The sequence below is a fragment of the Anguilla anguilla genome, chromosome 19 (genome assembly GCF_013347855.1).
Source record: "Anguilla anguilla isolate fAngAng1 chromosome 19, fAngAng1.pri, whole genome shotgun sequence".
NCBI classification, from domain to species: domain Eukaryota; kingdom Metazoa; phylum Chordata; class Actinopteri; order Anguilliformes; family Anguillidae; genus Anguilla; species Anguilla anguilla.
In genome coordinates this window covers 15,173,876-15,186,727 of record NC_049219.1, presented here as the reverse complement: position 1 = coordinate 15,186,727, position 12,852 = coordinate 15,173,876, and the positions used below count along the sequence as shown (strand labels likewise).

The following is a 12,852-nucleotide window of genomic DNA, read 5'->3' as shown; positions in this document are numbered from 1 at the left end:
AAGCACATAAGAACGCAAAATTTTATTTATCAAAAATAGGTCACAAACAAACAAAAAACAAAACAGACAGAAAACAGTCACTTACGAAAACAAACAAAAATAATAACAATAATAGTGCCAATAATAGAAAACTAAAATTTGCATCTTCTCTCAACACAAATTTCTTTCTCAGAAGTGATCAGGCGATTCTCATTGCATGTAAATCAATGCTAGAAATGGAGTGGAGAAAAAGATAATGTCAAGAAAAATAAATAAATAAATAGATAGAAACTCATTGACTCTCAGCCTGGGTGGTATTGTGTTCCCCTTACTGGACTCCTCACAGGAAGTGGTGCATTTCCCCCTCTCCTACGTCTGCATCCTCGTGTTCTCTGAGCGCTGTCCTGGGGGGCAGCAGCACAGTCGATGGTGGTGAGATGGCATGAACATTCGCCGCTGTGTGAGTGTGTGAGTGTGTGGGTGGGTGGGGGGGGAGATTCGTATGGCATGGTACTAGGGATGGCAGGGGGGTGGAGGGGGTGGGGGGATGTATATTTATGATGCTAATGAGAAACTGGCTTGTTTGTAAATGAGTGGGTATGTAATGCACACTTAAAATCAGTGTGAATTATTATTATTTATTTTTTTTGCCTTGTCAAATCTTTTTTTGCTGGATCAAAATGCATGATACTTAGCATAACTGTAATAATAATGACATTGCTATTAATTTTGAATGCGTGCAATATGTACTGTAACAATACGATATATCAGTACCTCACATTTTCCCCGTTTGTAGCTGCAGTATCTGAGTCATCACCAGTCATGCCATTTATTTCCCCCCCCCATTATTTGTCTGGTAGCACTGAATTGACAGGTAGCACAAAATAAACGGCACCGCGTAGCTGCTAGCGTTGTTCACACACTGAACACGGCTGTCCCAGCAGGACCAGGTGCTGAAGCCTCCCGTGAGGATGGGACGATGTGGACACTGAGGTAGATGCCTTCAAGAACAGTGATACAGCATTCTGATCAAAGTAATAACAGTAATCATACAGGGAAACATGCGTCCCCTTAAGACCCGGTGACTCACTAGTCCCACCGTGCTAAAAACCTACACTACCAGGGTCACTGAATGAAAATAAAATATTTTTAACAATATTTTTGAACACGTTTGAACTGCATCTTGTCAAGACACTTGCATTGCTTAAAAATTAAAATCTAAAAAAAGTTTAAAAAATAAAAATAAAAAAATGTAAATGCTTTTTTCTGCCGGGTCTCAGGGGGGACTTGAGAAATCCAAAATAATAATAAAATAAAAATGAAAAAACCTGCGGCAGCTTCACAAGACCCCGTTTCTGTGCACCAACATTCTGTGGGAAGGAAAAGGTTTTAAGGGCCTGCAGGAAGCCACTCCAGCACATCAGCCATCTCCCAGCCAACCGCTGTATGTATGCATTCATAAAGGCAAAACTATGATTTAAAAAAACATAATAATAATAATAATCGTATAGCAAAAATGTTAAAAATCTGAAAAATAAGTCACCAGTTTAACCGATCCCTTTTATATAAAACATATATGATACTTTAAAAAAATATAGCTTTGATCGTGTTACCCTCACTAGTCGAGCGAATTCGGAACGTACGTACAACAATGAGCGATCGATTGTTCCCACAACGTGACCTACTGGCATGTGAGCAGTTTGGAGCTGTAGTCACCGTAAGCGTAAACGCTGTCCTTTTCTTCCTGTTATAAATGCCCTACTTTCCACGCATGCAAATATATGTTTTGGTTTAGCACATGATAATCAACGTACATACTCTACGGTACATACAGGACTCTTAAAATAAGCCTACGGGTTCACACACTTTGGAGCCAGATTCCATACTCTCCAGAGCTCTTTGTCCTTGACTTTGAATAATGAACTGTGTTTTTTTTCTCTCCATCACTTACATTATGTCACAGCTTAAATCAGACCATAATGAGAGACACTTAAAAAAAAATTTTTTTTAAAGAATCTGTTCATTTTCTTCTTCAAGGTAAAAGACAAAGCATGTAGCGGTTAGGCTGAATCTGGTTCTTAGTTTTTCTACTACAATTAAGCACCCCCCCCCCCCCCCCCCCCAACCCATCGTCAAGAAAGGTAATTCTGAATTCATTAAGGTTTGTGTATTGCGCATATGTAATGCATGTGTTAGATCATTCAGGTAGCACACGTTGTACCTTAGCTCTCTCTCTCTCTCTCTCTCTCTGTCTCTCTCTGCGAGTCACGCAGTAGCTGGTTATCCTTCTGCATCCTACTCACTGCTGCAGGCCGGGTCCCAGCGAGAGTTTAATCCCTCGTTCCACAGTGAAGGCCTCGCAATGCGTCAGTCCTCTCCAGAGCGCCGTGTTTGCAAACGTCTTTTTTGTTGCTGTTGCTGTTGTTGTTGTGGTTGTGGTTGTTGTGGTTGTGGTGGTTGTTGTTGTGTGGAGCTGAATGCGAATGGAAGGAGGGTCTTTCCTGCGTTCTTGTTGATATCCAGAAATGTTCCAGATGCAGGAGGGGGTTAATCCTCGCCCCCTCCCCCCCCCCCCCAGTTCTTTAAGGTGTTGTGCCACATTATGAGACGGCGGGACGCGTTCCCCGCCGGTTTTCGCGCGTCTCTGACACGCCGATGATGTCATGACGTCAGGCAGTCCGCCGCCTCGCTGTGCCGCACACCCTGCAGGAACCGAAGGAGAAGAGCTGTGGGATTCTGGCAGGGGGGTAAAAAACGCCATCAGCGCTGATTTCAGATTACACTGTCCCTCTCTGCCCCCCCCAACACACCCACCCCCCCACTTAGGATCAAAGTGCCGACTCACTCTGGAACCCCTGACTCATCTCTTTGAGATGGCCCATTTTAACATAATGAGATTTCTGATGCGAAGTGTTGGGAGAAGTAGTCGTGTAAGCACTGCCACCAATTAAGCCCAGAGGCTCCACCAGCACAACTTTGGACAGCAGCATGGAGGCCAACGATGCCCTCCATCTTGGCTCCTCCACGGCTACCAGTCTCCTCCTGAGCAGGTCTCCGGGTCCTTTAGCCTCTGTCCTACTTCCCTGCGATCGGCTCGCGGTTCTCAAAGGCGCGCTCACCCTGTTGACGCCAGTCTCTCTCCTTTGGGGAGTGCTGACGCTGCTGTCATATTGAATCGCCTGTGCCCACAGCTACTAAGTGTCGCATTAAATTGTCTTTGCGCTAACCTGTATTACTTATGGGGGGTGGGGGGTGCCAGAAAAATGGAACGTGACATTTTATATCCTCCTTGTGTTTTGCCATTTCTTTATCAGTCAAATAATTGGTATAATATGGTATAACTCGCACTGTGAGTTGCCTGAAATATGATCCAGTTTCTGTTTTGGCTGTCACACGATTATGTGGCTTTTCTTCTTTGGATTTATTTTGTTTGCATTGTGCTTTGAGTCAGCTGTGCATATGGCTGCAGAGATGCATTCTGACTGCAGCTCACAGGGAAGCGCATGTTTGTGACATCACAGTGCACCGGAGTGTTCCAGATTCCGTATTGCTCCTGGCCAGGCTGCCACTTACTCAGTGCTGCCTGTCCACACTGCCACACTGTGGCTGCTCTCTCTCTCTACTGTCCCCTTCATGCTAATGCTAAAACACACACACACACACACACACACACGCTCGCACACAAACCCGCATGCACATACACAAACACGCACGCACACTCACACACACTCTCTCAGCCGCACGCTCATGCTGGAGACGCAGGAGCTGAGCTGTCTCCCCTTTCGCTGTTGCTCACTGCAGTGGCCTCAGTCCTGTCTCCCAGTCACATTTCGCTCTCATTAACATCAATGAGCTGTCAGCTCAGCCCTGCACTGCAGCTACGACACACACTCAAGGTCAGAAGTCAGTCTGAGCCTGACTCTACACACGCAGGAGAATGTTGTTTTATTTTCATGTGAATTTACATGACTAAACGCAAAGCCTCTGGATAAGAGTTTAAAATTCCACCACGCAAGCAAGTCTTCACTTGGCAGTCGCGCAGTACCCAGTAATTCAGAATGAAAACGAAATGAGCTCACGATATTGAGATGTGATATTTGAAAAGTGTGGCTGAGTCATCATCACCAACAAAGCTGGTTAAAATCACATTTGTTTGTTTGTGTTTTTTTTTTTTTTTCTTCCAAACCACACACTTTAGGGCTCCGTTCCCTAGCTCTCCAGAAGCCTCTGTTTGACCCAGCGGCCTACGCCACCAACCCCTGTTCTTCCGCGTCTCCAGTTCTGCGCGATGCCTATCGGTCGCGGGCCGTGACGCTGAAATTCGGGGGGGGGGGGGGGGGCGGGGGTGTCAGCGCTCACGCGGCGGTCGTTCGTCAGGCAGGGGAGAGACATAGGTCCCCCCGGTTTAGCGGGAATCGATGCACACGCGCCGCCGTAAATAACCTGACCTTCCCGGCGCATCGCGGCGCGGCGTGGCGGTACTCTGGCCCGCCGCGGCACGCCTGCCACACCCGACAGCGCGGCGGTGGGGAAACAGAACGCGGACGACATCTGACAGCTTGTCCCGCAACATTAACGGATGGCTTCGGGGGCCTTGTGCACCGGCAAAAAAAAAAAACGGATTACCGTAGCAACGGTTACCGCGCGCGCGCGCGCTCGGGCCGACCCCAAGTTAAATCTTCGGGGTGAGAGTGCTGATATCAGAGGCGCTGCCACTGCCGCCAATAACAACAGCAGCAGGGACTCTTCCATAATGAACACAGGTTGGAACAACTGGATTGTCGGATTCTAATTTTGCATATTGCTGTAATGTACCCTTTGAAATAGAATACACTGAGAATATATTAAATAAGATATATTTAATAAAATATATTATCAAAATATTACAGTACTTTGCTATAAATGTGCAAATATGTAATTACTGCTTTTAAATACCACCGCTTTTAAAGCTACTAACTGCATAACCTGAATTGCGTCAGTAAAATATCCAGCTTTATGTATGGGACTGTATGAAAAAGTGTCATCTCTGTAAGTTGCTGTGGATAAGCGCATCTTCTAAATGCCAAAAAAACTATAAGTTAGCCTGGCTGCAGTTTGGGGTTTGGGATGGTGGCACAGAATCGGAGATATGGTTTGATTAGTTTGGTCTACTCCAGTATGGTTGAGGTAGAGAGTGAAACAGAGTCACAGGATTAGAGATGTGGTTTGATTAATTGGGCTGCTCCAGCATGGTTGAGATAAAGAGTGAAACAGAATCATAGGATTAGAGATGTGGATTGATTAATTAGGCCTGCTCCAGCATGGTTGAGGTAAAGAGTGAAACAGAATCACAGGATTAGAGATGTGGATTGCACACTGCAAAGCTGTGTGACTGACTATTCAAAATGTAAACACAACCTATTTAAAATACAAATGACGCCAGTGATGAGTTAGTTAGGGACTAACTGATAGAGCAGAGCTTCTTAACTTTCTTATCTTAATCTGAGCTGACCACTGCACTCATCACTAAGACAAAGAGAAGGGACTTCCCTCCTGCCCCCCCTCCTCCCCCCATTTTGGATCCATCGACATAACCCATTGCTCCCATCCCATTGCTCCTCTTTCATTACACGGCCACACTACCTGGTCCTGACAGTCACATTAACCTCCAGTGACCCTGGCTTGCAGCTGGAGGCTGGTAGGCCAATATTCACAGTAAACACAGATCCCGCTTCACTGCAGACACACCTGCTGCCTGCTGCATACGCATTTACGTCTGACTGTTCATTTTTTAAATAAAACAGGGTTAAATGGAAACTGCCGTCATACACACACATGCTGTATATGCATTAATATACAATTAAGTGGGCAACAGATTGGTGAATTGGTAATATTCACCAGCCATTCTAACAGGCATGTTTTGTTTTTTTGTTCTTTTTCCCTGTGGGAAGGTAAATTCATTAATAATTCCCTCAAAATAGTTTGTGGCAGGATGTGCCACATTTATCACGGTGCGTAGAGCAGGACCCACCCTCTACTCCTGTCACTCAGTATGACTGGAGTTACAGGTGGATGCTGGAGAGCTAAGCACCGCCTTGTTCTCATTGGTCAGACTTATAATGGCTGTACACCTGAAATTTCCAAAACGGCTCTAATAGAATTATTTTCCATGTAAATTGTAATCAACAGAGTTAATTTAGAGGTGTGTAAAGTCATATGAGTTGGAGTATCATTATATTTTAAATATTCACTGAATCCTAGTATTTGCCATGCATTACATTACATTACATTATAGGCATTTAGCAGACGCTCTTATCCAGAGCGACGTACAACAAGTGCATAGGTTTCATGATGTAGAGGCGCAAAAGAAACACTAGAGTGAAGTAATGAATAAACAGTGCGCAGCCCCGTAGAGTGCGTAATGAATAAACAGAACTGGACAGCTCCATTCTCTGTCCAAGATATACAATCTCAAAATCAGCATTAAGACATTTTCACAACATTTGTATTCTTCTTGTCATTACCATGGTCTTTCTTATTGCTGCTAATATTTTCCCAGGACTATGAACAGAATTTGTTTTGTGATTATTGAACGGGAACAAATGGTAGAATAATTTTGTTTAAAATGTTCTTGTGTCCTCAATTAGTGTATAGAATAAGCAGACATTGCCCCCAAGTGTCCCTTTCTCAGTATGACAACTCATTCTGTGAGTGACCGGTCGTATCTTAGCTAAATTTCCAATGACTTGTTATTGCGTGAGGATTTGTTGTTTTAATGACGTGTTTGTGATATTGTTCGAACGCATCCGAGCTTCTTAATCTGCAGCCTGTGACTGTAAAACTGAGGTCTTTTACATTTTGTTGCTTATTTTCTGAACCGAAAATACTGAAGTTAATAAATCAGTGGATTCGGTGGGTAGTAATGACAACAGATGCTCCCTGGCAACTCTAACAAGAGTAAATTGCTCTCTGTATGTCTGAATATTGTTCATTTGGGTAAATTTTCAACCCCTGGTTAAATTGCTTACAAGCAATATTTTATTATTGTTTTTTTCTTGGCTGAAAAATCGTTTCTCTCCTTAGCAATGAAAGTGACAACTACGGCTCATAAAGTTTATTTGAAAATGTTTTGATTCAATCGCTGGGGATCATGCTATAGCCTACCAAGTAAACCTTTACATTGCCAAAATGATTATCCTGAGGATAGGCAACTCATTATTGTTATGACATAATAGGTCTGTCTTTCATAGATTCTAAAGCTTGTGTGATAACCATCTTGAAAATCTACATCTTGAGCTCTGTGGGTTTGTGAGTTTATGTCCAATGTTTTTGAGATAGAGAACTCCCCAAAATGTGATGGCTTAAATGAGTTTACCCCATCCATAAGCAATACTCATTGCACACCTGCATGCACACATTATGGTATAATGCAGTTAGCCATGACATTACATCAAACTGTTGTAGCTATGTAATAATAATTGTAGATTGCATGTACATACCGTTATCTCATGGATAAATTGGTGTCGGTATTTTAACAGAAATTATGATCTGGTATTCAATTAATATATATGAGTCGGACTGAGCGTGTCCGCGGACCTGCCTCCTGAAAGAGGTTTTATTTCACTTTGTATTTAATTAGAAGCTCACCTCCATGCAGGATGGTCGCGGCGTTTCCTTGGGTAGACTGTGAACGTCACATTCCCATCCAAAAACGTTAGAAGACGTTAGTACAGAGTTCAAGTGCCATGGCCAGGTCTTTGCGTTCGCTTCATTTGCATTCGTGGTCGTACCATTTGTAATGTACCGTGACGTGTGACCGCCACACTCAATGCAGCCAATCGGAATCCGAGTTTGTCATCCTTGCGCCACAGCAAAGGGCATGTAAAAAATACTATTCCTTATTTCTTTAAATGACGATGCAGCAAAACAGGGTTTGGGTGAATAACTTATTTCCAGGATATTCCGTTGTCTCTCTTTTTTGCATTGGATGATTTCGGACACAGGTGTGTTAAACCAAAAGAATTCAGAGAGGTATGGTTCTGCCCCATAATTTACCACCATTTGCCTCTTGGGGACATTGTGCACTTTCAGTTTACGTCCTTCCATTAGTCTACATATAGCTAGGTTCGTTTGTCTTTAGTTTCCATAAATGTTAGCTTAAATCAATACCATTCACTTGAATAGCATATTCTTTGGAGTAGGTGTTTTGTACAATTACGCAAAATATTCCCCTGCTTTGCGTTTTAAGTAGTTTTTTTAATGTCTTTTTGAAGATGCTGTAAGATGGGTCCCTAAAACATTAAAGGTGACAGGTCATCATGTCCGTGTCCACGTTTATCAGCATGCTTGATTACACTGACTGTACTCACGTTTGCTAAACGATTATTTTAAGCCTTCCATTACGCAGCCTGCTGGCTAACTTATAAAGGCAACAAGCTCTTGCCAGCGTCAAAGATGTAGAACGGTCTGGAAGGTTGCCATAGAAACATATCGTCTTCAGAGACATTTTGCAATACTTGCGTTCAGCCACACAGTGGCACCCCTGGTTTATAAATCTCATAAAATTAGCCAGCCGAATTGGAACTAACAGTATATGGCGCACATCCCCGTATCAAGTTTATAATCTCATCAATATGTTTATTTAAGAATAAATAAATTGCAATTTATATAGATTCTATGTTATCATTGGCGCTGTCTCAGTGTACCATAGGCTATATACTGTCTACATTCGGTGACAAGACGGGAATATTCACATGAAGTAAAATTCCTCTGCAACGTGCGTAAACGATATAATAATGGTATAATCTATGAATTTAGTTAATATCTGTGTCAGAAGTGCTTTTAATCAACATGAAAAGCAAATTGTCGTCATTTTGATTTTTTTTTTTGGTTGTTATTTTATTTATGCCACGAACCACTAAGCCGGAGTATTGGAGAGGCTGCTGACTGCTCGTCACGTTCCGGTGACAGCTGGTTTTTGGATGGCGATGCGCGCGGTCTTCAGAGGACACGCGCCGGCTACAGCTATAAAAGACAATGGAATGGCTGCACTGACCCGTCCAACTCCTCTAATTCCCCATAACTAATGCGCGGATAACGCCTGCACTTGTGGCAGCGGTGGAAAATACGTGACCGAAGCAGACGAGAGGAACACAAAGGGGAGGGTCGGCTCTCCGTGTGACCTTGTGGAATTAATTGCACTGCCCGCAAGTGAAGAGTAGCATTCACGTACATTGCTTGATTGGTTTTGATTGGTCCTCTTTTCTCGCTATTATCGCTAAATAAGCAAACCGTATGTAAACTTCCCCAAATGACACAACTAGACATGGTACCTTATAGCCTACATTACTAAGATTATGATGATAAAGTGCTACAATTAGAGGTTAGGCATATAATGGATATGAGGTTGATTTCAGTTGCTAAATTCGGGGTTCAATGCCAACTTTACGCATTGAGTAACGCGGTTGCAGGAAATGGAAGACAGTGAAAAGAGAATGAACAATACGCGTATCTGTAATCCTGCTTATATGATTCTGTCGTAGAAACCCTCTTTTTTAAGTCAGGAATGGTGGGAATGAGGCGTCTTTTATATTAAGCAACAGTGCCGAATGGGGGGTATGTACTCACAAGAAACGCACATTTCTCTGGGTCCATTTCCGCGCTGTCTACAATCACACATCTGTCAGCTTGCCCGTGTACGCTTTGTGCGGGCTACAATTTGTGTATTTTATTGCATCGAAATCGTCTGAGTCCATGTACTCTGATTTGGTGAGGGAAGGCTTGCTGTCACTCTTTCTAAATTCTCCGAAAGAGGGCTGCTGCTGCCCGCACGTTACGTGAGTGTACTGAAACTGCTCCTCGTGCTCCGTCTCCCGGTGATAGAAATAGTTGAAATTTGAGACGATGACGGGGACTGGCAGCGCGATGGTCAACACGCCGGCGATGGCACACAGCGAGCCGACAATTTTTCCGCCGATTGTGACCGGGCACATGTCCCCGTAGCCCACCGTAGTCATGGATACCACTGCCCACCAGAACGCGTCGGGGATACTACTGAATCCCGATTCTGGGTCGTCGGTCTCGGCGAAGTAGACGGCGCTGGAAAACAAGATGACTCCGATGAAGAGGAAGAATATGAGAAGCCCGAGCTCCCTCATGCTCGCCTGGAGCGTCTTCCCCAGGATCTGGAGGCCTTTAGAGTGTCTGGAAAGCTTGAAGATCCTGAAAACTCGCACCAAGCGGATAACCCTCAGTATGGCCAAAGACATGGCTTGCTGACCGTTGCCCTGGTGTTCCGCGAGCTCCAAGCCGAGCGTGATGAAATAGGGCATAATCGCCACTATGTCTATGGTGTTCATGATGTTTTTAAAGAAGGCGGGCTTGCTGGGGCACGCGAGAAACCTCACCAGTAATTCGAAGGAGAACCATATGATGCACAGCGTCTCCACAATGAAGAAGGGGTCCGTGAACGGATTGGGCTTCTTCATTTGAACCGTTCTGTTCAAAGCCAGGTGATCCTCGTGCAGTCTGTTATCCTCCCTGAACTCGGGCAAGGTCTCCAGGCAGAAAATAACAATCGATATCAAAATGACCATGACCGAAACTATTGCGATGCCCCTCGCGGGTCCTGAGCTTTCAGGGTATTCAAACAAAAGCCAGACTTGACGTTGGAATTCATTGTCTGGCAATGGACGCTCTTCCTCTTTAATGAAACCTTCATCCTCTTTGAAATTTTCGATGACCTCTTCCCCTAATTCATAAAATTTTATCTCCTCCATGAATATGTCCACCGGCACATTGACAGGTCTCCGGAGTCGCCCCCCAGATTGGTAATAATAGAGGATCGCGTCAAAGCTGGGTCGATTCCTGTCAAAGAAATACTCATTTCTCAATGGATCAAAGAAACGCATCCTTTTCCTTGGATCTCCCAACAAGGTAGCGGGAAACTGCGCGAGGGTTTTCAGTTGAGTTTCAAATCGTAGCCCGGAGATGTTGATGACCACCCTCTCGCAGCACTCCTGATCCGCTCGCTCTGGGTCATAGACATCTTGGGACAGGGCGGACAGTGCCACAGTCTCATCGAGGTTTTCTCCGGGCACTACGGTCATTTTTACCCCCCAAGGGTAACGCTACTCGCACCACAGTCCGTCGTCGTCTCCCCTCTCTCGCACTCCCCCCTCTCTCTCTCTGTGTCTGCGCGCTTTTGTCCCCGATATTCGGAACGTGCGTATCCCCAGTCACTTGTGGAGTAGCGCGCGCCGTTTCCGTCTGCGCCTTCCCTCGCAGTGTCAGCCCTGTGTCTGCGAGTGTGTTGTTTTTGCACTCATCTTCGCTGGTTACGCATGGCTTTCTCCCATCACCTTCCCCACGCGGGCAGTCTGGACTATTGGCTGTCACATTCACAGCATTTTAAGCAGCTATGCCCTCCCCAAGTGGGCTGACGTGTATGCGCTCTCACTGAATTGAAAACACACACAGAAGCGAAAGCATGCACACGCGTGACAGTAATATTTACGTACAGAAATCAGGACACAGTCGCTATAATATCAAGAGCATTCGATGTTTCATCCGTAATTTGTAATGTTGAATTTCAATGTCAATGGTTCGTTTTCATCCGTCTGTCCTTTTCCCACATTCTAGAAAAATTCCCACAGTTCAAGGTTAACGCTTGTTTACATGATCATACAGTTGTTACAGCGGGTTATTTTGTTTATTTCAGCTGTTTACCAGGTAAAATAGATGCACGTCGAACCAATCTGAAGTAAATCAAATGTCTGTTAAAATAAAACGTTTTTATATTTACCATGTCAAAATTGCTCAAATCTTGTCAACAAAAAAATACCCTTCTATATCATTGTAGGAATAAATTATGCGAAAGCAGACGCAATCACCAGTTTATCGGAAATTGGTACTGTATGTTGGGCAAATATTCCTCCACAGACATCATTGTTTGACTGCTGAAATGCTACCATTTTGTCCATGAGATGTTTTTCCATGATATGTTTTTAAACGTATTGCCCCAACGTGGGCACAACGTTTGGTAAATAATTTCTCGTTAATAGCCTATATTTCACTTGGGTTGCCGTTACGGACGCTTTGTGCAAAAATTTCCATAGAACAAAGGAGTCTTTTTGGAAATAAGGGACAAATAAGTCTTGTTCGTGGCCTTTTTTTCCCAATTTGGAAAACACTATGCAATAAAAGTTTTGCCAAAAAAACTTTTGAGAGTCCGCAGTTTTTCAAACTGTAGTCTCGCGTACACGTTTTTAAGGTAAACACGACGCTGCACAAGGGGGACTGAAATGGAGATAATTATAGGACTAGGCCGAAATGCGTGACGTAAACTCCCAAAATAGCCGAATTTCTCTCTGGGCCGCAGGAAAATTTCTTTTTCCCATGGAAAGCCCAGGGGAATAGATGCAGGGGGAAAAAAACCTTTATGCATTTCTGCCTCATGCGGTGCATACTACTTCATTCAGAAAATAACGCCCATTTCGCATTTACTCCGCTTCTCAGCATGCAAATGCATTAACCTAAGACACGGCGATTATAGTTGATTCCCAAGACACAGGCTGTAGGGTGCTGCGGTTTCTTCTGTCGTCGAAGGCGACAGTAGGCATGCATTTCGTGTTCTCTGATATTAGCCTGTTGTTGTGTCACAATTTTGATAATCGGTGTTTTCACCTTGATTCGTGCTGTCAGAAACGTTTGCTTTGCTTCGGTGCCGTCTGGATAATCTGTTGGCACAGACATAGACGGGCGGATCTGAATACAAATGAGATTACTTCTATGTATGGTAACGTTCTTCTTAAATTTAATTGCATTGGGCTTTGTCCTTGAATTTTAAGCGCAGAGTAGCCAACAATAAATGCTATTTTGAGACTGGCTTCCAAT

General features: G+C 44.1%; 1 protein-coding gene across 2 annotated transcripts; it reads right to left on the bottom strand.

Moving 5' to 3' along the window:
- Window positions 1-2,100: 2,100 nt before the first annotated feature.
- Window positions 2,101-11,371, bottom strand: LOC118218813 (shaker-related potassium channel tsha2-like). Of its 2 annotated transcripts, none has more exons than XM_035401510.1 (2): window positions 9,586-11,371; window positions 2,101-2,682 (listed from the first exon to the last, which is right to left on the bottom strand). In XM_035401510.1, the coding sequence occupies exon 1, from the start codon at window positions 11,064-11,066 to the stop codon at window positions 9,630-9,632; it is 1,437 nt and encodes a 478-aa protein (XP_035257401.1). In that variant the 5' UTR covers window positions 11,067-11,371; the 3' UTR covers window positions 2,101-2,682; window positions 9,586-9,629. The 2 variants fall into 2 exon arrangements, with proteins under 2 accessions (XP_035257401.1, XP_035257402.1); XM_035401511.1 differs by having other exon boundaries at window positions 9,597-11,371.
- Between the last annotated feature and the right edge of the window lie 1,481 nt (window positions 11,372-12,852).

Bases quoted from the DNA above. Each gene is read 5' to 3' on its own strand.
- LOC118218813 (XM_035401510.1), bottom strand. From the start codon at position 11,066: ATGACCGTAGTGCCCGGAGAAAACCTCGATGAGACTGTGGCACTGTCC.